This window comes from Chenopodium album, chromosome 18, assembly GCF_948465745.1.
Source record: "Chenopodium album chromosome 18, dcCheAlbu1.1, whole genome shotgun sequence".
In the NCBI taxonomy this organism is placed as follows: domain Eukaryota; kingdom Viridiplantae; phylum Streptophyta; class Magnoliopsida; order Caryophyllales; family Amaranthaceae; genus Chenopodium; species Chenopodium album.
This window is the reverse complement of record NC_137851.1, coordinates 2,547,201-2,574,179: the sequence shown is the minus strand read 5'-3', so window position 1 is coordinate 2,574,179 and position 26,979 is coordinate 2,547,201. Positions and strand designations below refer to the sequence as shown.

Below are 26,979 nucleotides of genomic sequence, written 5' to 3'. Positions count from 1 at the left end.
GTTTTTACCTCTTTTTGACGAAAAAAAACTATTTGCTAATCAAATCAAACAGATAAATTACATCTAAATCACATGCTTTTATTCAAGTAAGAAAGAAAAATTCATCTTACAAGACAACAGAAAATAAAATGCGATAAAATAAATAACACAAGTACTCAAATTGACGCGACTAATCTAGATAGAAAATGATTGTTTACTGCCCTTCAGTGCAGTCAGTAGGCTTAAATGAGACTGTCCCTTCTTCAAGATCATATCCCACCAAATAGTTAGCTTGAGCTACGTTACCAAAGATTGAAATATCTTGTGCTGCTACAAAAGCAAAGCACACCACATCATCTGATACATTAACAAATGTATTAACCGGCGTCAACAGTACATCCGCCCCTGTAAAGTGTGCTGTTAAATCTGGTAACTTAAGGGATCTACTTGCTTTGTAACACAAGTCCAATGTCTCGGATGGATCCAACAGGGGTGTGCCTCGAATAACCCGTTTCACGGAATTGGATAACTGGCTGTACGTATCCTCAGGCAAAAGGGTCAATGTGGTACCTGAGTCGATTATTATGTTACCCTCTTCACTCCCGTAATCGTTGGTGGATAAAAGAGAACGTTTGGAACTAGAGAAGGGTATTCTTTCGTTGCCAACGCTTATTCCTTCTAAGGTAAGGAAATAGAATGTTTCAGGACTCTTTTGGACTAGGGATGTGGAAACAACACCGCGTCCCGACACTTCTCCTTTTGTCCCAAAATAAATTTTACTCGTGAAGTTCCCTTCGACGGCTAAGGGGATTAGGCAATAGGAGAATTTTCCCCCAATCGACGAGCCTAGTTGGGAGACCAATGAGAGTGGCCCACCCCCTAGACCAATGAGACCAGAACCCTCTTCTGAGAAAGTTCCAGAGTTATCAATACCACAACCAAAGGAAATCCTAGGGAATGATGATGTGTTACCGCGGATCCTAGACTTAAAAGTCAAGGTTTCTGCGGCCACATCCCCATGAGTATGGGACTGGTCTCCATACGTATAAGTATACTCACAAGTGTCTCTTCTACTACACGAGCCTTGGTTAGGGTCCAAAGTTTGGCACGCTTTGGACTCACAACTTTGGACTTTGTATGTGGTTGACCTTCTAGGGTTAAAAATGGGAAGTTTTTGTTTAAAACATTGAGTACAAGGTTGGCATTGTGTCCAAATAAGGTCACTTCCGGTATCAACTATCCCAAGTTGTTTAACTGGTGGAGTACCTAAGTACACCTCCATGAGATACTCCCCTCTAGCAGGCTTCACTTCGGACACTACGTCGTTAAGAGACACCGATGATGATAGGCTATATTGACTGACTCGAGAGAACGAACGTTGTATGGACTTCCTAACACGTTCCCATTTGTCTAGGGAAGGGTTGTACAATGGAGACAATGGAGAGTCACGGTGTATAAGATCGGTTGTAAAACCTTGTTTAAGGGCTCCTAGGGTAGGAGAAATTAAGATTAGGCTAGTAAGAAGTAATGAAAGTAAAAGAATTTGAATTTTTTCCATGGTTGAAGAAATTTAGAGAAGAAGATGGAATGGTTTGTTTTGGTTTTATTACAAGATTTATATTTATAGGGGTTAAAATAAAATTATGCATGGGAAGTCAAGGTAAATATGGAAAATGATCATATTATGTACATACGTCCATTATTATTTCCATATTATAATTTCTTAGAATATTATAATGAATAATTATGATATGGAAGTGCATGATTCATTATTCCACAAATGATAAAATTCTTTGATATCATATCAAACATTAAAATTATGATATGGAAATGGTTTATTCTTTCCACAAATGGCAAAACTCTTTGATTTCATATCAAAATTTATATGGATAAGATCATGAGTTGATTATATAGTAGTATAATTTGCTTGATATAAACCTTGAATGATTTGTGTCCAAATATATATTATACCTAATTAAGTAATATTCTCTACGGTTTGTCGATCATCATTACAAAAATAAACATATTAATATTCTCTACGGTTTGTCGATCATCATTACAAAAATAAACATATTTCGATAGCTTTACCATCAAATTAAATAACCAAAAACCCTATAAAAAAAGGGATTAAATAGGTGAATAACGAACCTAAAAGGAAATTTATAAAGATCATCAATTTAATTTAGTTGATTTTAGAAAATCCCAATTGTGAAATTGAAGAACCCTATTCTACATTGTGCAGATACACTATGTTTCTAACATGAATAAATTGGCCATGTCTAAAGCTGTGTTCTCTTCATGGGATATTTAAAAGCGACATTGCTGTGTTCTCTTCATGGGATATTTACGCGTTTATTTAAAGTATTATTTTTTCCAATTGAAGTTGATTTATTACTAGATGAAAATGATTGAAATTGATTTTACAAGAATACTTAATTGATTTCACTGAATAAAAGTATAATGTCTGGCTGTAACTAATTATGATTCATGGATCTAATTAAAGTACAAAATATTTATGTACTTCATACGTAGCACTAATATATTGACCCAATATATCTAATAACCAAATATGTCAACTTTTTATTTCATAATTTTGGTAAAATAAATTATACGATTTTTTTTTTTTTGGGTAGTAAGTAATATTTTCTATTTCTTTTTCATTTTGACTAAATACATGTCTTTTTGATTAAGCTTTTAAGTTTAAAGCGAACTATATAGTTGTAATTGTTTCGGGAAAAAAAAAATTAGTTAGACCTTAATAAACATTAGGCCCTTTATTTATTTATTTATTTTTTTTAAAAAAAATGAAAGAAAAAAAACACACTAAAAGGTGACTAGTTTGCCCAAACTTTGTACATGGACAATTGTTTGATTTTTCGATTGGTAAAGGGAAGTTAGGATGCAACCAGGCCAAAACATTTCACAAGTCAATTCAACTTCGAGTTAGCAACTAATTGGGGTTGCCGCACGTGAGTGGTTGAGGGCCTCTTGCTCCTTAACCAAGGTATCGGGTTTGAGCCTTGGATATGGAAAAAATCTCATCTGGGAGGGATCCTGCCCATCGAGATACCCATGCAAACTCCCGCGTGAGATTAGGCCACTCGTCAAAGGCGGTGGGAACTCCTCGTAGTAGTACCAAAAAAAAAAAAAAAAAAAAAAAACACCTCCGAGTCAATAAGTATGTTGTATGAGAGTGTTAGAGGGAAAACTAAGGCAATCTTCACCCTCAAAGTGCCTTTAGTGTAATTTAATCTCATAATTGTAAAATGACAAATTACATTATTTTCACTGTACTAGACTAAACATTGCTTGGTACCATACTTTATGCATGGATGGTGATATTAACAAAGAAACATACAAATTATATATGTAAGGATAATTAAGCTCCAATCTATCTAAGCTAGGTCCTCAATTCAACTTAATATCTTGAATCATTTCAAGTTATGTTAGTTTGATGTTCATTAAATATAAGTTTTGGTGAAGTATATTGTGCATGCTGCATGCAAAATCGCAAATAGGTTTGTATAGTAGTATAAGTTAAAATACAACGAGTCAAATAATACAATGCCTTAATTTAGATAGCAACTATTAATTAGGACTTATGGAGCATATGTGCTACTTCTTTTAATCATCCAAACATAAAAATAAACTCAATGCAATTTTCAATTCATGAAATCCTATCCATTTATATATAATTGGTCTCCAACAAGTTTGACCATTTATTTAAAACGTATTGGATTGATCATTGGTATATTTAAAACCTTACATTTTTCCTTAAAATAGAAAGGGAAGCTATATTTTCCTATTTCCTCTTTACCTCCTTTTTACTTTGCTCACGTTTATCCTTAGTTTTTTCACTCCTGTTTTATTCTCTATAATTTTTTTCTTTAAGAAAACAATTTAAGGAAAATTAATTTATAATTGTTATTTTTGAAAAAAAAGGTTTCCAAGAAAAAATAATTTTTTATTGAAAATATTTTACATCAAATCAAATAAAGCTTAAGCAAAAATACCATATGGGTCTTTACAGGTAAAAAGTCAACTTTTGAAATTTGGTTGTACTCCGTATTACTTTTCAAAGTTGTAATACGAAGTAGGAGGAGCATATATGTCTCCACGTAGGGATCGGAGTTGGTTTATAGTCTTTACGTTGACAGTTGATTTCACTAATAAACAATAATATCCTTATTACTTCGTATTATGTCTACATTCTACAACTAATCCGTCAATAATAATAGTATTAAAATATATAGCTCTAATCTCAGATATTGCATTAACACGTTTTTAAATTTTGAATGCAAAATTAACACGTACTTGATTGTCGGATTCACGTTTATTCTGTCCTTAGTAAAATACTACAAATTGATGTAGATTGAAAGTTAAAAATTCCAGATTTTTTTCAAAAAAAAAAAAAAAAAGTGAAAAATTCAAGATAGCTGAATAGATCGCACTCTTGATAGTTGTATGAATGGGACACCTAGCTTTTAAATTTGTCTACATCAGTTGGTCTTTTTTTCACTTTTTTTTTTTTTTTACATCATAAATAATGGAAAAGCAACCTTTTAAAAAATAAAATTGCATAAGAAAAATGCATTCTACTAAAACCCTATTCGTCAACATGTAATTATTAAAATTAATTTTGCGATTAAAATATTACTACGTATATGTGAAGGTAGATAGTTAAAATATGAGTGTTCGAAAGACTAATCATTGACTATATGTTACATACTTGATACAAGTATTTAGATATAAAAAAAACAATTTGTTTAAAAAATAGAAAATTATATCAACTCCGTGCTTTTAATTTGCAATAAAACCTACGAGTACTAGATTTAGATTTTTTTTAAAATAAAATTAAATACATCTCCCACCACTTCAAAACAACCTACGAGTACTAGATTTAGTTTTTTTTTAAAAAAAAATTAAATACATCTCCCACCACTTCAAAACACTACTGTCACCACTATACGTTCATACACTCAACAATATTAAAGCCACTTAGTATGCACACTCTTCACAATTGATCCATTCACAATATTTCGCAATCATTATTGTGAATTGATCAATTGTAGGATGACACTACATGAAATGAACACTAACAAATATGAACTTGAATAATATGAAAAGTAAGTTTAATTTTAAGGGTCTGTTCTCATTAGATTATTTTCAGTTCAGTTCAGTTCAGTTTAATTCTAATAAGTTTATGTCTAATGATATTGGTAATGATTTAAAGCCAAATTTCATACTTTTAAACTTATATTACAATTATTATTATTATTATTATTATTATTACTATTATATGTTTTTAAAATGTTTTGGGGTTTTATGTTTTTAATACATTTTTCATAAATATTTTAATATGTATATTTGTATACACACATATATATAATAATAAATAATCAAAGATCATTAATCTGTAGTTAAAAATCACTAATCAATAAGTTCAATTCAGTTCAGCTCAACTCATTTCAGTCAATGAGAACAGGCCCTAACTTTAATCGTATAAAAATTTAAGTTAAGGTCATTTATATTAAGCATTGCCTGTTAAGCTAATACGGAGTAAAACTTTATTGATATGAGTAATAATTCGTATCTAATTTTTTTTTACTTATTTTTTTATTAGTCGGGTCAAATTTCACCAATATTGTCAAAAATAATGGCAACACATAGAATATTCTACCATATAAAAATATAAAATGCACACATTCACTTCCAAAAAATAGTACAGTAAAAAAAAAAAAAAAAAGGGTCCATATACACTATAATCACCTGGGGCCCAAAACCTGCACCAATCCACCTGTCTCTACCGAGCAAATCCATCACATTTTCTTCAATTTAATTAATTCTCCTTTTTTCACAGCAAATTTATTATCCTTTACTTGAACAAACAACAATCATAATCAATCATAACTACGATGAATTAATTTAATTCCTCAAAAATAAAACCAAGTTCTTAAATTCATCAAAAAAAAAAAGATTAAATTTTGGCATACAAAAAGCCAAACGTCACACCAAATTCCTGTTAAATTTGTTCCAAAAATATTCTGTGAAACCCCAGAGAAATTATCATCTTTTTCAATGTCAAACCAAACATACAAAGTATGTTTTTGCTGCAGAAGAAGATTCAAGCTCACAGCTTCAGAGGCCCCTAAAGAGATTAAGGCCTTATTTGAGAATTACTCTGAAAATGGTGTTATGACTCCTACTAATCTTCATCGTTTTCTTGTTGAACAACAAAAAGAAGAAAAAGCTACTATTGAAAATGCTCAAGCTTTAATTGATAGTGTTAGGTCTGTTGTTGTTTTTCATAAGCATGGCCTTAATCTTGAAGGGTTTTTCAAGTATCTCTTTGGGGATCTTAATCCTCCTCTTTCTCCTGAACTTGGGGTATAATTTTTACTTTAATTTTGATTTTTTTGCCATTTATTTTATTTCAATTTTGCTTTATGAGGTTGAATTATTATATGGGTATATGAAGTTTGTGAATTATATGATGTTGATGGTTTAGTTTAATGGGTTGGATTGAATTTTGGATTTTGGTTACCCAATTGGGGTGAAATTTGCTCTTGGAATGTGTTTCCTAAATTGTACTGACTTTCTTTACTCTGTTGTGGGGCCTAGTAAGCTATTGCAATGGATGAAGCTACAGCATGTTTAGACAAGCATATGCATATTACTATTTGAAGTAATTGTATTTAGTCACATTGATGTGTTAAATGTAGTTTTGGTTTTTGTTTTGTTAGTTTCTAGTTGATACACTATTAACCCATTTGGTAAAATGGATCAGTTTCTGTTGATGTTGATAAAGTAAAAGTGTTAATGCTAAAAGTTTGGACTTTGAATGGGAAAGCATTGTCGAAAGGGCGAGTCTATTATACGCCTGGGTGTACGTAAATTTGACTGATTTGAGATCATGTTTATTTCATTTGAGGGAGGTAGTTCCTTAGATTATGATGGATGGTTTATTCTGTTGGTTTGTTATAAATGGCTGTTGTAATTGTTTGTAATCTCTGGCTGTTTTAGCAATTTTGCAAACTGCATTTTGCCTTGCAATGCATAATCTAGGAGAGCTCTTGGTTGTTATGTTAAATTAATTCATGCAATCATATTCTTGATTAGTAAGAATGTGGAGAAATAAAAGCAAAGCAGAGTTGTAGACTATCCTGTGGACAGAGCTTCATTGTAGTTGTTCAGTTCCACCCCTTCCATTAAAGTCCTGCCTGTATCTAGTACTATAAATTATGTTCCCAATCAAAATTGGTTTTGTTCTTGAATCGGTAAATTTTCCGTTCTTTTCTTTTCTAGATTTGCCTTCTATCTAACTAATGATCACGCCTGGTTTCCTTATTTACTGCATCATATATCTTGAGGACAGTTACCATTCTCATATGAATTCGTTATCTATGGTTATAAGTGAATAAAGTGATGTCTGGGCTTCCCAATTTATAATTTCTTCATTATGGTGTTTGCTAGATTGCTAATATGTAGTACTTGGTGATTTTGGTGTGTATCTTGATCTACTCCAATTCATTACAGCTGGTACCCGCTTTTCCAGATCTTTTTCCAATAGTTTCATCTCCTTGGATTCTTTTCTGTGCCCTAGGCTGGAGGCTTTTGAAGCCATTGGTACTTATGTTATGGTGAAAGTGCACCTTTCACCGCAGCTCCCCCCCCCCCCCCCCCCCCCCAACATTTTTGTGTTTACTCTGTCTGTGATTGTCTCCCATGTGTGTTATGTTATCTATTTTTCCACATCTGTCCTCCACGCTCTCCACCAATTATCATATTTTCATTCTTGTAGGTTCACCAAGATATGACTGCTCCACTGTCACACTATTTCATATATACTGGTCACAATTCTTATCTTACTGGGAATCAACTGACTAGTGACTGTAGTGATGTTCCTATCATACATGCACTGAAAAAGTCTGTGAGAGTGATCGAGTTGGATATATGGCCCAATTCTTCTAAAGACAATGTTGATGTTCTTCATGGAGGGTATGTATTTACTCTCGAATCAAGAAGTTAGAAATGATATTGCATGTCCTGGACATAGCGGCAATGACTTGTCTTATTGAATTAATGATGTTTAAAATGTTGACATGGTTAAAGCCAATTGTCTTCTTTGTAATACTGTGCTTATCATTTACTGTCTCTGGGTATGATTCAACTCTTGTGTAGGACAATGACTTCACCTGTTGAGCTCATTAGATGTTTAAGATCCATCAAGGAACATGCCTTCTCCACATCCGATTATCCTGTCGTGATAACTCTTGAAGACCACCTTACTACCGATCTTCAAGCTAAAACTGCTGAGGTGAGTCTCTGGTCCTCTAATCAATTGAAGGTCAATCTGTATTTTGGAAGCTAATTAATCACATAACTGGTTATAGACCTTAATCATCTATATTGAGAGCCATAAATTACTAGCTTTTCTCACGGAAACATCCATCCAACAAATAACTCACTAATGATTTTATACTGTAGATGATCACTCAAACATTTGGGAATGCGCTGTTTTCACCAGAACAGGATTCAGAATGCTTTAAGAAACTTCCTTCCCCTGCTTCACTGAAGAAACGTTTTTTGATATCGACAAAGCCGCCAATAGTGTATCATGAAGATAAAGATGCAAAGGAAGATTCGCAGAGGGGCAACAATTCTGGAGATGAGGAAGCTTGGGGAAAGGAAGTCCCTAGTCTTAAATCTCATAGTAAGAAGGTATAGAATGTGTTTAAAATTGCTTCCTCTATTTAGTGCCTCGATTTTTTTGTGGTAACAAAATGATTTCCAGAATCACGAATTGGATGATGGAGATGATGATGATGATGATGACGAAGAAGTTGATGATGACATTAACAAGTCAAAAAAGTTTGAGGCACCTGAATACACACGCCTCATTGCTATTCATGCTGGAAAACCCAAGGGTGGTCTTAGCGAAGCACTAAAGGTGGATCCTAATAAGGTGAGGCGTCTTAGCTTGAGTGAACAACAGCTTGAAAAGGCAGCATCTCGCTATGGAAAGGAGATTGTCAGGTAATTATGTCAATCTTAACATATTTCTCTTAGCGAGCCCTGCTAATTTCTCTTTCTGCGTAACATTTTCTACATTGTCTTACAGTGCTGTCAATAATGGCTGAGAGAATAGATTAATGGAGCAGTTCATTAATACTTGATACTCGTATATCCTAAATTATAGGGAGTTGGTACTTGAGATAATGTGACAACTAATATTTGATTGGGTTTCAGCTGATTTTTTCCCTGTTCCCTATTCTGTGTATCTGCATATACCAATCATTTACTAAATCAGATGTTAGAAAGTTTTCCATTTTTCTTTCAGGTTTACGCAGAATAATATGCTTAGGATCTATCCTAAGGGAACTCGAATTACCTCATCAAATTACAACCCTCTCATTGGATGGATGCATGGAGCTCAGATGGTTGCATTTAATATGCAGGTTTTTAACTTCCCTTGTCAAAGCAATGAAGTCTGTACTATCTCTGTAATTCATTGTTACTGTACAGCTTAAGATAATATTTTTCCCCAATGACAGGGATATGGAAGATCCCTCTGGCTGATGCAAGGAATGTTCAGAGCTAACGGTGGATGTGGTTATGTAAAAAAACCAGATTTTCTTCTGAATGGTGGTCTGAATGGCGAGGTCTTTGATCCTAAAGCTAAACTTGAAGTAAAAAAGACTTTGAAGGTTAGTGGCTTACATCAAAGTATTTGTACTGTTGACGTAATGTTCTGCCGATTATCTGCCCTATTAATTTTAAGTAGAAAGGTGCTGATTTAATCTTCTGCATTTGCAGGTGACTGTGTTCATGGGAGAAGGATGGTATTATGATTTCAAGCATACACATTTTGATCAATTTTCCCCTCCGGATTTTTATGTTAGGGTAAGCTGCCAAATTAACACAACCTAAAACCTCGTAAATACTTTTAACACTAGGTTTGACTTGCAAGCTATAAGTCCACTTTAGTTCTTATGGACTCTCATTTCAAGGTGATGGACATAGATCCAAATATTTACACATTAGGCTTCTATATGCCCTCTCTGCCTGGGAATAAGCTTTCTCCCTATCCCAACTTCTGTAATAAGGAATATGAGTATATATGACAAGTAAACCTTGGGATCGTGCGGGTTGTGTCTGTCTTGATGATAATGATACTATCCACTGCACTTCTTTGATCTCCTAAATCATAAGAAGGTTGTTAGCAGGGGGTGTTGCATTGAGTTATCTTGAGTTTATAACAGCATACACAAGAACTGAATATTGTTATATACAGAATGCTTTAGTTTTTGGTGGCAATAAGGTACCCTCGTAATTATCTCAATAAAATTTCAATTTCAGGTTGGGATTGCGGGAGTGGCAGCAGATACTGTGATGAAGAAAACAAAAACATTAGAAGATAACTGGATACCAGCCTGGAATGAAGAGTTTGTATTCCCACTGACTGTTCCTGAACTTGCACTCCTTCGGATTGAAGTTCATGAGTATGACATGTCTGAGAAAGATGATTTTGGAGGTCAAACATGTTTGCCTGTTTGGGAGATCAGAGAAGGTATACGGTTAGTCCCACTTTGTAGCCGTGAGGGAATAAAGTACTCATCAGTCAAGCTTCTCATGCGCTTTCAGTTTATTTGAGTTGCTCATCTCCTTCGTTTTTTTCCCGCCTATGTTTTGTATTACTTTTCCGTTGTGTGCGAAAATGCACCAAGTCATTAGATCTACAGAATATAAAGACTTGTGGCTTGCAGTTAAGAGGGATGTTGGTGATTGTGGTTTTGCCATTGTATATATGGTTCATTTGGATGTTGAAACTTGTGGTTGTTACCTTCATTTGTTCAATTTTATTTCCTTTTGTTAATGTTTGTTCAATTAAAGGTTAATAAGGGCTATGTTCAATTTGCAACTCTTATTTATCTAGTAATCTAATTAGTGTTGTGTTTTCATCGATTGAATTTTATTTATCTAAAGCAACAAAGTTCAATATTGATATAAAATATAAATATATTATGTTTTTTTTTTTTTGACGGAAATATATTATGTTGAAGTTATATAAGTAAAATATAGTTTTTTAACCGATAAAAATAATTATGGTTCACAACGGAAAAAAATAAAATTTAAAATATCATAGGTTACCAAAGAAAAAAAAAATCATGGAATCAAAGTGAAATAATGTTCTATCTAAAGACTAAGGACTTGTTCTCTTCGATTAAATTTCAGCTCAGCTTCAATCACTTTAGGCCAACACGTTACTAATTTTCCTTGGTATATTAGTATCACAAAATCATTGGAATTCGGGACTTCGGGAGTAATTGATTTTGGATGTCAAGGGGAAACATGAAATCACAACATATTGAATCACAAGTGATGTACAAAGTATTTTAACCAATTTGCTCTTTATTTTCGTTTCTTCTGCTAATAATCTTTGGTTTTAATTTTTAAGTCTCAAAATGTCCTCCACCAAAAACCCGCCACAATCCCACTCCTCCGACACCTCCGACTATGATTCCGACACCGCCCCCAATTCCTCCGCCCATCAACTCCGCCATGTTGATCTCTCCAACACCATATTCAAAGCTTACCTCGAGATCAACGCCCAAGATTCATATTCTTCCTCACAATCATTAGACCTTACAAAGATCCAATCTTTCCTTAATTCATCTTCTTCAGGAGCTCTTTCTTGCCTCATTTGCCTTGAACGCATCAAATCAACTGACCCCACTTGGTCTTGTAATGGGTTTTGCTTCTCTGTGTTTCATCTTCAATGTATTCAGAATTGGGCTCAACAATCTACTGCCCTTGCTGCTTCACGCGCCCTCACGCGCCTCCCCATCTCAGCTCAGACGGCGGCCGATACTTCGGTATGGAACTGTCCTAAATGTAGATTTGAGTACTCTAAGTCTTTAATTCCTAAGAATTATTATTGTTTTTGTGGTAAATTGGAAAACCCACCTCATGATCCTTGGGTTTTGCCCCATTCTTGTGGGGAGATTTGTGGGAGGCCATTGAAGAATAATTGTGGGCATTTTTGTCTATTATTATGTCACCCTGGACCTTGTCCTTCTTGCCCTAAATTAGTGAAAAGTAAGTGTTTTTGTGGGGGGATTCAGGATGTTAGGAGATGTGGGTTTAAGGAATTTTCATGTAATAAGCAATGTAATAAGGTTTTGGATTGTGGGATTCATAGGTGTTCTGAGATTTGCCATAATGATGAGTGTCCACCATGTAGGGAGAAGGGTGTGTATAGGTGCCAATGTGGGAAGGTGAAGGAGGAGAGGGAGTGTTGTGATAGGCATTTTCGATGTGATAATCCGTGCGGGCAGGGTTTGGATTGTGGGAAGCATGTTTGCGAGCGAGGGTGCCATGGGGGCGTGTGTGGTCATTGCCCTCTTAAGGGGAGGAGGACTTGTCCTTGTGGGAGGAGAGTTTATGAAGGGATACCTTGTGATGTTGAGGTGGCATTGTGTGGGGCAACCTGTGATAAGAAGCTGAGTTGTGGCAAGCATACATGTCATGAAAGGTGTCATCGCGGATCTTGCGTTGAGACCTGTAGAATCATGATCACAAAATCATGTCGATGTGGAAGCGTAAAGAAACAAGTATATAAATTTCTTCATTTTGGTGGATGCTATATTGCAATTGCATAGGTCAATGTGTACTGACAATAATATAGGTTCCTTGCTATCAAGATTTGGCATGTGAAAGGAAGTGTTCGAGAGAACGTGATTGTGGGCGCCATGCATGTAGGCGACGTTGCTGCGATGGAGATTGTCCACCTTGTACAGAGGTGAATCTTATGGCTCTATAATTGTTGCTTATGGTTTGGAGTTTCATAACATATTGTTTTGAATGTAGTGAAATTTCTGTTTTCCAGGTTTGTGGCAGGAGGCTTCGCTGCAGAAACCACAAATGCCCTTCTCCATGTCATAGGTATACTACATGTCTAAGTAAACGATTTTCCCTTTTCTTTATTTTTTAAGAATGAATAAGCTTACATCATATGCGTATTGTGTTTATCAACTCTTTGTATCTTGTAAGGGGTTAAATGTTACTGATACATTCTGATTTTTTTTATTTTTAGAAATATACCTTCTGATTTTAATTTGGTGTGACTCAATTACTGTCTATTGGGATTTTATTGTTTTAGGGGACCCTGTGCACCTTGCCCGCTCATGGTAACCATTTCATGTGCTTGTGGGGAAACACGTTTTGAGGTAAGAACTCAGCCGATAAAGTTCTAACAGATGTAAAATTGATACAATTTCTATAAACTTAAAATGTTATATCCAAATTTAACATATGTAAGGTTTGGTGAGTACACATAGCAGAATGCAAGTACTCTCTTTTTTCACTTTTCATATACTAACTTTATCCATTGTTTTTTTTAGTAACATATAAAATACAAATTTTATAATGAAATATATTGTCAAATAGGTAATTTTTTTTTTTTTATAAAGTTTCATAATATTAATTATTTTATATTTTATTAGCATGTGTGCCAAGTTTGACTAGGTCAATCATTTAGAAACAACGAAAGTAGTAAAAAGGGACACATAATATATATAACGTTCAAATATTGTCAAAAACCAACAACCCTTGAAAGGAGTGCAAACAAACTCTATAGGAACTCACAAAGGAGTAGTATAAAAAACAGAAATAGTGGATTTGGGAGATTGTGTGTATGTAAAATCTCCGATCATTTCTTAGAGAGTTGTTCGAATGTGGGTAAAAACTTTCTAAGCATGAATAATGTATTGAGAGACACTTAGAGTGTGTATAATAAAATCAGAGGCTTCAGAGCATTACAGGATGATATAAATGATGCCCAACATTAATATTTATAGATGAGATATGGAGGTGGAAGAAGTGTGTGGAAACTTCTAAATACATACATGTTCTTGAAAATATCCACTTAATTATCATCTTGTAAATTATCTAATCTTCTAGACTTCTAGTTCTTCCACAATTTTTCCATCATCTTCTCAATGTACTAGAATTTTCTAATCTTTGAAGACCTTGAGGCATAATTAGTTTGGGCTTATGGAATTTGGGCCACACTAACCCAACAACATTAAAGTTAGCTTATAGTCTCTGAATTAATTCTTATCTAGGGCATGGAAATTGTAAGTAGAATGCTCACAATCTTGACCCTACAGGTTCCGATACCCACCAAATTTGGTCAAACTTTAGCCTCGAAGGTTGTTGTAACTTAAAAGTGAAAGGGTACAATCTTTTCAGGGCAAAGAGATATCATCATCCAATTTAGTTTCTCATTTTTTTCGTCTTTTAGTTAGTTACTATCATTCTTTGAAGATGCTAATGAATTATGTTTAGAGCAAGAATCAAAACAACCTGACTATCTATTTTTGGTTGGGGAAGAGTGTAATGAAGAGCTTCTTTGACAAAAGAAATCCTTTTGAAATCATATCTATTTCATTTCAAAATCTTGATAACAGCAAGGATCAAAATAACCCACAGCTATGTATGTTATTGAAAATCACCACACTTGAATTGTTTTTACAAGCTATCTGCGTACTTGCGACCAGGTTCCTTGTGGTACAGAAACGGAACAGAAGCCGCCTCGCTGCCGCAAAACATGTCGGATAGCTCCTTTATGTAGGCACAAATCAATTTGTAAGGTATGTTTTGATTTGCCTCTCAACAACGTTTTGGTGTCTCAACTCTGAATAGTCTGAACTCTGAAGTCTGCATTAGGGTTGGATGTGGAAATATCTTATCAGATTGTTTTTCTTCCTTGGCCTTATTATCATCCTTAGTTACTTATGTCTCTTTTTCCTTAAATAACATTTGTTTAATAGACTACATGCCCATTAATATTCGGCTTGAATTTGTTGGTCTTTTATAACATGCCATACTACAGCACACCAACACTGTTGTGGCTTAAAAAATCATTTCTCTTAGTGCTTTATCTAGATTTTTAAATTTCTTTGTTAATTGTAACAACATGATCACTTATACAATTTGCACTGATTTTTGTGCACTAGCCTCACAAATGTCATTATGGAAACTGCCCACCTTGTGGACTTCCCTGTGGTGAAGAGTATCCTTGTGGCCATGCCTGCAAATTAAGGTAATTTTTTTTTGCCTTTTTTAAAGATTGGGTGAAGTGACAAGGTCTTCATTATTTTCTTTTTGTATAATCTTTCCTTTCATTTTTCTGGTTTTAGGTGTCATGGTCCTCGGCCTCCGCCTAACCCAGAGTTTACACTGAAATCGAAGAAAAAGAAACACAATTATCAGAGTGAACCAACTGCTGGAACTCCATGTCCACCATGTCCAGAACTTGTTTGGAGGTCTTGTCTTGGCCAACACTTTGCAGCAGAAAGAATGGTTGGTATTACATAGAAATTGAGTTTTCTGTTGGTTTTATTTTGATTTTGACTGTCTTGTTTGCCTTGTTGGTATAAAAAGGGTGAATTGAGGCACGTACTAATAAACTAATGTAGTTTTTAGCTAGCAGAATTACTTTTGATTAGTATTATGCAATTGCAATATAGATAAACTTGCCTGGTTATGCCTCCTTTGTTTGTTTCTCCACAGATGGTTTGTTCAAATAAAGCGCAATTTTCCTGTGACAACCTGTGTGGAAATCCTCTTGCTTGTGGCAATCATTATTGCACAAAGACTTGCCATGCCCTTCAGAACTTGTCATCCTCATCAGATCAGCATACAAGAGGAGTACCCTGTGAAGATTGTACTCTCCCTTGCCAAAAGGTAGATTTTACCTTTTTTTTTGTTTAATTATTTTTGTTTGGCACTTCAACTTATTACAATCTACCTTGTATAGATCCTGTAATCAGTAGGTTTGGGAAGGTCTAGATGCATTAGTCTTGCCCCTAGCTAATCTTGACCAGTAGAGTAATTGCTTCGGAAGTTCCCCTTAAATTTTTGATTTATATATATATACATTGAAATGGCCTAACGAAGAAAAGGTCTTTATCAGTAATATAAAATTGTAACGTGCAGTTTCCAATGGACTTCTTGCCCTCCTTTTTGTAATGTTTTAAATCGTTTTTTTTTTTTGGGGAATATCTTTTCATTGGTGATCATAATGTCCTATGATTTTGCGTACACTCTTTTGTCTTTGACTCATTGTCTGCTTAATCTTTCCTAGCAGCTGGAGTTAATCACTTAATTGAGTTTGTTCTTCTTGAGTATGTTTTTCTGCAGATGACAAACATCATTTAAGTGCTAATTTTCTTATTTTCAGGAAAGGACACCTGCATGTTCACACCCTTGCCCACAGCCATGCCATCCTGAAGAATGCCCCCCATGCAAAGTGCTCTTAAAGCGTGCATGTCATTGTGGTGCAATGGTCCATGTTTTTGAGTGTATATACTATAACACCTTATCTGAAATGGAACAACTGAGTGCTCGTTCATGTGGTGGACCTTGCCACAGGTAAAAAATTTTAAGAGCAGTGTCCTTTCATTGGAAAATTTTATGTATTTGTTTAGGTTCAATTTGAATTGGAATAAAGACATTTTGTGCACACTGAAACCTCTGGGTTTTGCTTCTTGGATGGACATAACTTGAACCTTGGAGAGGCAGTCATTAATTTTAGCATGGTCACATAGACACGAGTATGGTCCGCTTACAAACTAGATTAAAGGTTATTATCATGTGAACTTATTATAAGGACAAGCTTATCACTTCTGATATTGGGAAAGATGTGAGTAGTAAATGTTTGGTCTAGTTAGCTTTAAGTCAAAAACACATTAACCACTACTATCCATGTTTGGATTTGGTTAATGTAGATTGTAGAATAACATATTATAGTATTTATAGTATATAACGAAAATCCTGTAATTTTGGTCATTTATGTTGTATTGGTATGGTAGACTGTGTTCTCTTTTGAAACAATGTTGACTAAAAATCTTGCAAATTCCAATATGTGTTTTTATGTTGTATATGCAGAAAGTTGCCTTATTGTACACATCTTTGCCCGGAGACATGTCATCCTGGTCATTGTCCTTCACCAGAGAAATGCTGTAAAAAGGTAATTACTTCTAACTTGTACTTTTTGTGGGGAGTCAAGTACTTCACAAATATGTGGGGTATTTAGCATACAATGTAAATATGTTGTAGCTTAATAGTTACATTCTATGCTCCACCACAAACTAGCCTAGCTATATGTCTGCTTGGTTTGTGGCTGTATTATTTTGCTGTCAACATTGCATGCGACTCGTTTGATATGGCTGAGTAACCCATGTAATACATCTGTTTCCTTCCCAATTGTTGGTCCAAATTACAATGTTTATCGCAACACAAACATCGTAGTCCTTTGTCTAGTGATGTCAGGAATATCTTCAAAGCAGTGAACATTGCTAATAGAGGTTCCACTTGAAAACTTGCTCATCTTGTGACAGGGTGACTGGTTCAGTTAAATGGAACTCATTTTTTGGGAATTGGACATTGGAAATAACTACTTTGCTGGTTGTTTATTTGTTCAAAGCTTAGTATATCAAAAAAACCTCAAGTAGGCTCAAATAGAAAGTTAATTTTCCTAGTATATGAGTATATCTACTAAACTTACATGTAGATCAACTTCATCTACATCCGTAATTTTAAGTGCTATTCATCATTTAACCTTTCATCTAAGGTGTGTGTGTGTGTGTGTGTGTTTTTTTTTTTTTTTTTTTTCTCTCTCTTCTTGCAAGGTTACTATTCGTTGTGGATGCCACAACTTGAAAAAGGAGTGGTTGTGTCGTGATGTTCAAGCCAGTTATAGAAATTCTGGTCGTGATCTTAAAGATATACCTAAAACTCAATATGGATATGGACTTCTTTCCTGTGATTCCAGCTGTAAGAGCAAAGCCCAAGCTGCTGAGTCTGAATTACTGCAGCGAAAAGCTAAGGCACCAGAGGTAATTTTTTCCTGCTTGACTTAAGCTGCTGTGATCCGTTAACATTAATGCATCCTATTCCGTTGCAATTCATAGAATAACGCTAATTAGGTGACAAAGTTTGATGGTAGTAAGAAATTGAAAAAGTCTAAATAAATGGCAATTCGGGAATAGCCTAATTCTTCTTGATACATGCTAACTTACTAAGTTGAGCATCTTTACTTTTATTACAGCTGACTTTTAGTACTTTGCTTTCTTCATATAGTAACTTCAACTGGATGTAGACCTTGCAAAACTGATTGGTAGCCAATTTCCCTGGCCAAACCTTAACTCGAAATAATATGACCCCAATTATATCCCAAACCCAAAAATTAGTGTGATGGATATTATTATGTAATTTATCAGGATAATCTTGTTGACAGTATACTCAAATATGAGGAGACCCTAATCTTGAAACAGAACCACCAAATGACCGTAACCACCTCTAAAAAATATGACCTGAAACTGAACCGAAAGACTCCTTTGCCACCTCTGATTGGATCTGAATTCAGTACTCTGTAATTTCTTGTTTACTTGCTTCTTGTCAAACAGAAGAAGGAGATCGAGAATGAAACAAATGTACCAAAGCGAAAAAAGAGGCGTGGGCGAGTACAAGAAATGAAGCAAGTTTCGAAATTTCAGGTCCTTTCTGTGTCCTCTCTATGATTGATATCCCAATGCGCAACTTTCTATCCTTTTATCCATAGGTTAATTCATGGACTTGTCTAATTGTAATTACATGCTTATGAACAGAAACTCATAACCTGGCTGCAAAGATTTGTTATGTTCATCATTGTTTTGGTAGCTCTAGTTGCTGTAGCATACTATGGATACAAGGGTCTCTTGTCACTCAATGACTGGATGAACAAAGTTGAAGAACACCGTGAGAAGAGAAGATACCAAAGGATCTAATACTCACCGGCAGCATACTGCTTGTTATGGCTGGTAAACTAGACATATTACAAACATGATTATACTACACCATTATTTATTTTTTCCTACACTATAGTATTTTGCATGGTATTAGAGCAGCTATTTACTTACACAGTTGAAAATCAGGCATTTCAAATTTTCAGGTATGTATTGTATAAAATGTCTTCAAAAGTGTTTTGTACCTTAATACATCGTTCTTGTGGACATATGTAGGATGCTAAAAAATGTATCAAGTATGTAATCTGTTGTACTTTTTCTTTCACAAAATTTAATTTACTATCGAACACAACAATATAAGCAAATCATCAATGCAATTAATGACCCATATGTGTAGCAGAGTCCCTTGCTTTTATTATTACCTACCAAATGGTTTATTAGAGTTTATCGGTTGTAAATTTTGATAGACTTGCTTTTTCAATGTTTCCAACGTTTTTTTAATCTTCTTTTACTATGCTTTACCAGATTATATTGTACATGTATCATGTATGAGAGGTAGGTAAGGAACCTTTGAAGTATGAGAGGAGGTCCGGTCAAAAAAGGAATGAATAAAGGAGTCAATAATTGGTTGAAAATAAAACCATAGCAGCCCTACCATATAACATCTGAATAACTTTTGGTAGTCAAAGATGTTTGTTTTTATAACTTGTTATAGCTAGAACTAGAAGAGCCGTCTTGAACTTTCCACTTGTGTTAATTATCTATTTTGTTTTCTGGCTCATCTTGCGTGTACCGGGTGCACAATAACATTTAAACGATAATGTGTCCGTGCTTGCATCAAAAAATAATGTGTGCGTGTGATTTTAAATTAAAAATGAAATAATTATGGTTATTTTGTTAAAACAGAATCGGCCAGCATCATGATATCAAATTAAATGCATGTTCATTTTGTTTGTGAAGATGTAAATTCCATCCCTCAACCAGAAAAAGAAGGAATAAAGAGGACAAGTATAATTTAAACGCGTCTAAGCATTTTATATTTGATGCAAATCTTAGCAATATATACGAACTATAAATATGCAACTATAAAAATTTGCAACTTGGTGTGAAGTAGTGTAATGTATGTAAGTATGTAAGCATATCAATGAAAATGAGAGATGTTGATTGTTGAATTAATTTGTATACAGCTATCTTCGTTCACAAAGCACTAAATAAAATATGTGGTACCCAAAAAGAGAGGAAGCAACATTATGAATACTACCTCCGTTGCAACTTTGGGGTATTATTTGAAAGATATAAAATATTCTAAACTTGCACATAACATTTAACGGATGTAGTATAAACATGGTATTAACGTATTAAGAAACATTATAAACTAAATTATCCAAAATATAAGTTATGATGAGTTCATTTTTGGGGATGAGATCATGAGAATAAGTCTTATGAGCATTTCTTTTACCTAAATGAATTTATAATGGTTTTTTTAATTGTGCTACGTAGATGCTAATATAATACGGATGAAATGGGTTTTTTTTTTAAAGATAAGAAGAAGGATCCTACTGAATCGGCACATTTTACAGGTTTAGTCAAACCAGCTCCGCAGGTCATCGCTTGAGAATAGAGGGGGGAGGTGAAGGAATCCCCCTACTCCCAAGCATTTTGTAGTTGGTGGGGCTCGAACTTATAACCTCAAAGTCAGAAGGTGAATTCCCCATCAACTCCACCAAGCTTTGCTTGATTAGTTTAATTTAGTTGTTGCTTAAATATTACAATGGAGAAGTATATGGAATATTTCGTAACTTTACCTACCAAACTAATGAGGAGTGCTCGTCAATATATGAGTAACATTAGCCATGTGATAGAGATGGCAAATTATGGTGTTTGTTTTTAATCGCTAACATCATTTAATACTTTGGAAGATAGATAGAATTATGTGTAATATTGCTACCTTTATTGATATTGAAAAGACACGTATTAAATATTCAAGACAAATTTATTCTGAACTTTGTGTTTAGAAAAGTACAAATGGCTAGAACTCTAAAGCAATTAAGGTTCAAACTTGACTAAAAATGTAGACAATCAATGTACACAAAAAAAAGTACACAAAGCAACTCATCAACCGAAGTAGATTGATCACCGGCCAAATCCACAACTTCACCAAATACATTCATTTTTTTTATTTAAACATATGCATTTGATGTTATTGTTTTTATAAGATATAATAATTAGAATCAAAATTAGAAATAAAAGCAGAGGCACCGACTAATTTAATAAAATTGCTAAAATTATATAATAAGGTGGTGGGTACTATTTGGTTGTATGGGCATGTTAATGTTATGTATACATGAACATTTAAGCTACTGTGGGACAACAGCAGTTGAATCTAATCTTGTTCAGACTCAACAATCATAGGCCCACCAATTTGACCAAATTCAACGCCAAAAATATTGGTTTCATAATATGGAAATTTTTATGGTAATTACTTGAATCTTATCTTATCTACTGAATTTGTGGCTCTTGTTTTCATATCTTAATTCAAATGTCATAATCTATTATGGTTATAATGTTCTATACATGGTTCGTTTATGTGGGGACGTTGATAGTAATATGTTACGGAGTAGTGTATAGACTTTCTATAATGGTATTTCGTGGACAGATGGAGTCACCTTAAATCAAGTAGGTTTGTCGGAATATTTTATTTCCTACTCTTGTAAACTTATTAGGCTTCAATTAGGGAAATAAAGCACTTATAGAATTACCATAGCATGATTTAGCTCCAACTTGAAGTGTAAACATGTGTAACACGGTAAAAACTTAGTAAAGATGCAAATTATATATATAGTGTTGTGAATTTTCAATAATAGAGGGAGCCTTATTTATAACTCTCTCTCTTTTTACTATACCAGTTACATATTCTATTTAAGAATCTTAAGCTCAAAAGAGACAAACGGGAGCCGAATTTCCTACAAAAATCTCAACTACATTATTCTTTGAATTTACTTCTTAATAACAAAACAAAATTATGATTATGTGATTTTTCCTAATAGGGTCTCTATGCTACTCATGACAAAACACCCCAGAACCTTTTCAAGCTCATGAATTGTGAATTTTTGATGGCGTATCTAGAAGAAAATGAACCAACTTTTCAATGATGTTGCATGAACTTGCATGTCAATACTAAATCATCACAATTTAATTTAAGAAAACGCCATTCCTTTAACAGTAACTGTATATTATGACTTGAAAAATCAAAGACTCGGACTATGACCGACGTCTCTTTGGACTGTTTCTTATTTTAAAATGAAAAATAATATGGTAATTGCCAAAGTCTCCTGGTATAACATCCTTTTCAAGAGTTCCACAAGATTTTCTAATCTTAATTTAGGGTCTTCCTCCTAATGATTTTGATTGCATGATCCAAGTTCATGCATCATGCCTTAAGGGAAAAAGGACGCCATTTAGTATGTAGATTGGTTAGCTAACTTTGGTGTTCGCTTTAAAAAGCCATGAAGTTTTCCTCCGTAACTTAGGTGACATGGCATGGCCTCGTCTAGTGCCAGCTCATTCTCGCTCAAAGGGGAAAAAGTGAAGGACAAAGAAAATTCAAATTTACACTTTCATTTCAAGAAAATTACAATAATTTTCCAGGGATGAAACAAATCATGTTTTCCTACTCTACACCTACTGTGTCTAATAATGAAGTATATACATTCAAACATGTATAATCATGAAAAATGATCACTACAAAATGAAGGAAAAGCTGAAAAAGAATGTCAAAAAAACAATCAATTTTGCTTGAAATTTTTCAATCTGACCCAATCGATAATATTCCGCCACTAGATATACTACCATGACTATCATCACAAAGGGTTAGAGCGCGCTCCAAATTGGATACAACATCGGTCATTGTAGGTCTATCTTTTCCCTCCAAATTCACACAATGTAATGCAGTAAAAGCAACCAGCTCAACCGCTTCTGATTCATTGGATTCAGGCGGTCCTACTCTCGGGTCCAAAACTTTCACTAATTCACCGGCCAAAATTGCTGGTACAGCGAAATCCACCACACTAGTCGGATCTCCATCACTACTGTTATCCTTGAATATTGCTTTCTTTCCTGTTAGAAGCTCAAGCAATACAACACCAAGACCGTAAACATCACTCTTTGCAGTTAACACATTCAACCCATAGTACTCGGGATCAATATACCCAACAGTCCCGGCTGCTTTAGTTGGCCTGAAATCCTGATCAGATTCAGGACCTAACAAAGACAATCCAAAATCAGATACTCTAGCAATCCAATCAGAATCTAGCAGAATGTTTGAAGACTTAATGTCACGATGAATTATAGGCGGAACTGCATAAGTGTGAAGGTATTCTATACCACGAGCAGCATCTAAAGCGATATTAATCCTGATCTTCCAGGCATTAATAACACTATTGCCTTTCTCAACATTCTTCTTATCATGCAAATGATCATAAAGTGCCCCATTCTTCATGAACTCATAAACCAATAGCCTTTCATCGCGCTCTTCACAATATCCAACAAGTCTAACCAAATGCTTATGGTGTACCCTAGACAAGAATGCTAATTCCGATTCAAATGCACTCTCCTTCTCATGGTACTTCTTTGTTCGCGATCCTGTTTCTCCTCTCTTGATTGCCACTTCCCTACCATCCACTAATTTACCCCTATAAACCACACCAAAACTACCAGCACCAATCTTATTCTCCAAAGAGAAATAGCCAGTAGCATCAGCTAGCTCTTGGAAGGTAAACTCCTCTGCCCTATCGGCGTGTTTAGTGGAAGATGTTCCACTCCTTTGCCGCCTAAACGCTAAAGACCCTTGACGCCTAATAGTCAAGGACCTCGAAGGAGGACTATTGCTAGAGGTGCGAGCATTACTCGAACCTCCACGAGTAATCGTTGGTTGTACCGAATTATGAATCTTCTTCCTCCCAAAACAAACACCAGTATACAAGCAGTAAACAATAGTACATAACCCAGCAAACCCACCTACTGCCCCAACAATGGCAAACACCAAAAGACCTCTTCTCAACCCCTTCGACGTCGATGGCGACGACAAAGGTCGCAATACCCTAGGTGGCGGTGCCGGAACCGGCGCCACTGATAATGGAACAGTACAAGAATTGCATATATTACCAGAACCAAAACAAAGAGACTCAGATTCAGGATAAACACCACATTGATCACAATCAGATTGAACACAAGGTCCAGGTAAAATCTTTGGCAAAGGAAGTTCAATTCCCAAAGAAGCATTGTTACCATTCCATCCAGGACCCCAACACATAATAGAAGAATTCCTAGTAATTAAACCACAAACAAAATTCAACCCACCTACCAAAAACTCAAAATCAACCCCTTCAATCAAATTACTTGAATATGAACCATTTTTACCCCAACAAACAACTGTACCATTCAATTTCCTAATTGCACAACTATAATCTGATCCAAGTGCCAAATTTGACAACCCAGAAGAATCATTCAAATCAAATGGATAATCTAATTGCCCATCTGAATTCCTACCAACACAAACCAAATACCCAGATGAATTAAAGCCACAAACATGTTGCCCACCAGCTGTTAAACTAACCATAGAAAAACCCCCAAATTGATTTTCAATTTCAGAAGCTAGGGTTTCATTAGTACCCCAACATCTAACCCTACTATTATTCATCAAAATCCCACAAGAAAACCCAAACCCAGATGAAATCGACCCAAACCCACCAACCCCAGATGGGTTTTGACCCGAACCCATCATTCCTCTCCAACATTTTACCTCATTTGTCCCATTAATTAGCCCACAAACCTGAGAATCCCCAACAGAAATCTCTTTCAATGGTGAAGAACTACTGTAATAAATTCTTTTTGGGGTAAATGTAGATGAATTTACAGTGATTGTAGTTGTATCCCAGCACAGTAAGCTTGTTCCTCCAGATCTAAGTCCACAGAAAAAGCTCCCACCACCTGCAATGGCGGCGTAAGAAATATTGGGTTGAATTGAAATTAACTGACCGTTACTGAAACACTCTATTCGGCGGTTGATTTCGCCGGCAACGATGCCGCAAACGGTGGAAGATGCGGAGGAGATAGCGAGAGTTGAGCCGGAGCCGAGGCCATGGAGAATGGTGGGTAGAGAGAGAAAGAAGAGAGAGAAAAAAATGGCGGATATTTGTGGGTGTTTGATCGTCATAAAGTGGAATTAATTGAAGGAGAATTTAAGATTTGGGGTTGGGAAATTTGTGGTTTCTTCATTGGAGGAAGAAGAAGAAACGTTTGAAGTGAAAATTAAGCAGAAACAGAGAAATATGAACGGAAAAACAGAGAACCTTGAAACAAGAAAGATGGAATTTTTATTTTATTTTTTGGGTTTTTGGTTTTTTTATTTTTTGGGATTTTAGGAGGGAATTTAATACAGTACGATTTTTTTTTTTTTTTTTTTTTTTGTTTGCCGTTAAAAGAGAATTAGGAAGTGAGGAAATAAATGTGGGTTGACTAGTGACGACTGTTTTTTCATTTGGATTTTAGTTTATTCCATATTTAAATAAGGAGTACAATGAGTACAATTAAGTTATTTTTACTCCCAGCCTTTCAAAAATAAGTTATTTTTACTCTCTTATACAAGTACAGTATTTCATAATTAGTTTTAGGGTAATGTTATATGTAGTTTTTAGGGTTAAGGAGTATGTCCCACCATTTAATAACTTTATTTTGGTATACTGTATACACATTAATATGCACCCAAGTCATGATGTCAATGCACGATTATCCAAAACAATGAATCGATCTCAGGATCACCTCAGATCAAAATAGGAGTTTTAGCTAGTTACTCTCAGCTGAAATTTAATCTTAAATCTTGAAGATTACCCAATATAATTAAACAAAATAAACTAATTGGCATCATACATTTCTACTCTGTAATGTACTAATGTATAATGCTCCAAAACAATTTAATCTACGGAGTTTGATTTACTTATCTTATGAGAGGTGTCGATTTAGTAGGTCTTTCATCTTACCTTAAAATAAATTTAAAATAATAATAATAATAATGCTCCAAAATACTCGGTATCACTATGTGTAATGTATGACGGTATCTTATACAGTAATACAAATAAATTTTATTTTTTTTTTAAAGGATTGGTGTACAAATGTTAATGTAACATGAGGGATAAAAATATTGTGAAAACATTGATTCGATTATGGATATGGCATCCACTTTTGGAGACTAGACAACACTATTAAACTCGTTAGTACTTTGCATGTGTGGTCTGCTTTTTTTTTTTTTTTTTTTTGAACTAGCATGTGTGGTCTACATGTATGCACTCGGTTTTTTAGAAAGTTGGAATTATTTCTCTCGCGTATTATATGCTACAATTTCATAACTAAGCCTTTTATTATTATTATTATTATTATTTTTCATTCGATTCACCTTTTGAATTAATTTGAATTCGAGGATCAGTTTTTAGTGCTTAAATGTCATTCTCTTCTCAATTGTTGTTGTGATAGATCGAACACGCGTTCATCTCTATCAAGTGTAGCCTCAATGACAACTACACTAACAACCAATGGATCCTTTTATGGCTTTATGTAGAGGTATTCAGTGTGCGTTATTTTTGAAAACCAAAAATTCAAATTTTAAAGTAAAAAGAAGAGAACGCATCGGATTAAATAATTAAAATTGGAGATATAAATTCAAAATTAATACTCCCTCCGTGTTTTTTTAAGTGACACACTTTCTTTAAACGGCCGTTTTTTTTAAGTGACACACTTCCTGTTTTAGAAATTCCTTACATTTTAATAATATATCTTCACCTCACTATCTCTTACTTTATCATTTCTCACTCCTTTCATGGTCCCCACTTCCTCTCACATTCTTTTACTTTATCATTTCTCACTCCTCCAACCTACCCAACTAACATCTTATTTTAAGGGAGTTTATTGAGCGTGATTTTTACATGTATTTTCAAATTGAGATAAATCAATAGAATAAATAACAAGTTGACTTTAAAGTTACAACTCACGTAAAAAAAGACTAATGAAAATTACTTTAAAGTTACAACTCACGTAAAAAAAGACTAATGAAAATTGTGAATCATATTTGGCACACTTAAAGATAGGTGTTACTCTAGAGGAATACTACAAAAGGGGGGTGAATTGTAGTACTAAGGGAATTAGCCAACTTTTTGCG

At 34.5% G+C, this 26,979-nt stretch overlaps 3 protein-coding genes and 1 pseudogene across 6 annotated transcripts; 2 read left to right on the top strand and 2 right to left on the bottom strand.

Moving 5' to 3' along the window:
- Positions 1-193: 193 nt before the first annotated feature.
- Positions 194-1,537, bottom strand: LOC145590693 (aspartic proteinase CDR1 pseudogene; annotated as a pseudogene).
- A 4,482-nt stretch (positions 1,538-6,019) lies between these two features.
- On the top strand, positions 6,020-10,855 carry LOC145591156 (phosphoinositide phospholipase C 2-like). Its single transcript, XM_081647557.1, has 9 exons — positions 6,020-6,366; positions 7,781-7,977; positions 8,161-8,296; positions 8,467-8,700; positions 8,774-9,015; positions 9,320-9,437; positions 9,534-9,686; positions 9,796-9,882; positions 10,339-10,855. The coding sequence occupies exons 1-9, from the start codon at positions 6,058-6,060 to the stop codon at positions 10,630-10,632; spliced, it is 1,770 nt and encodes a 589-aa protein (XP_081503683.1). The 5' UTR covers positions 6,020-6,057; the 3' UTR covers positions 10,633-10,855.
- Positions 10,856-11,152: 297 nt separating this feature from the next.
- On the top strand, positions 11,153-19,151 carry LOC145592672 (NF-X1-type zinc finger protein NFXL2-like). 4 transcript variants are annotated; one of them, XM_081649182.1, is made up of 13 exons: positions 11,163-12,593; positions 12,668-12,781; positions 12,869-12,924; positions 13,142-13,208; positions 14,541-14,633; positions 15,000-15,085; positions 15,183-15,345; positions 15,556-15,729; positions 16,226-16,416; positions 16,933-17,014; positions 17,676-17,882; positions 18,456-18,542; positions 18,654-19,151. In XM_081649182.1, the coding sequence occupies exons 1-13, from the start codon at positions 11,445-11,447 to the stop codon at positions 18,810-18,812; spliced, it is 2,628 nt and encodes an 875-aa protein (XP_081505308.1). In that variant the 5' UTR covers positions 11,163-11,444; the 3' UTR covers positions 18,813-19,151. The 4 variants fall into 4 exon arrangements, 2 of the variants coding, with proteins under 2 accessions (XP_081505308.1, XP_081505307.1); XM_081649181.1 differs by having other exon boundaries at positions 11,169-12,593; positions 18,453-18,542; XR_014102455.1 differs by lacking the exon at positions 18,654-19,151 and having other exon boundaries at positions 11,153-12,593; positions 17,819-17,882; positions 18,453-18,524.
- Positions 19,152-22,361: 3,210 nt separating this feature from the next.
- On the bottom strand, positions 22,362-25,320 carry LOC145591155 (putative serine/threonine-protein kinase-like protein CCR3). Its single transcript, XM_081647556.1, has one exon. It carries the CDS (start codon positions 24,982-24,984, stop codon positions 22,576-22,578), a length of 2,409 nt encoding a protein of 802 aa, XP_081503682.1. The 5' UTR covers positions 24,985-25,320; the 3' UTR covers positions 22,362-22,575.
- Between the last annotated feature and the right edge of the window lie 1,659 nt (positions 25,321-26,979).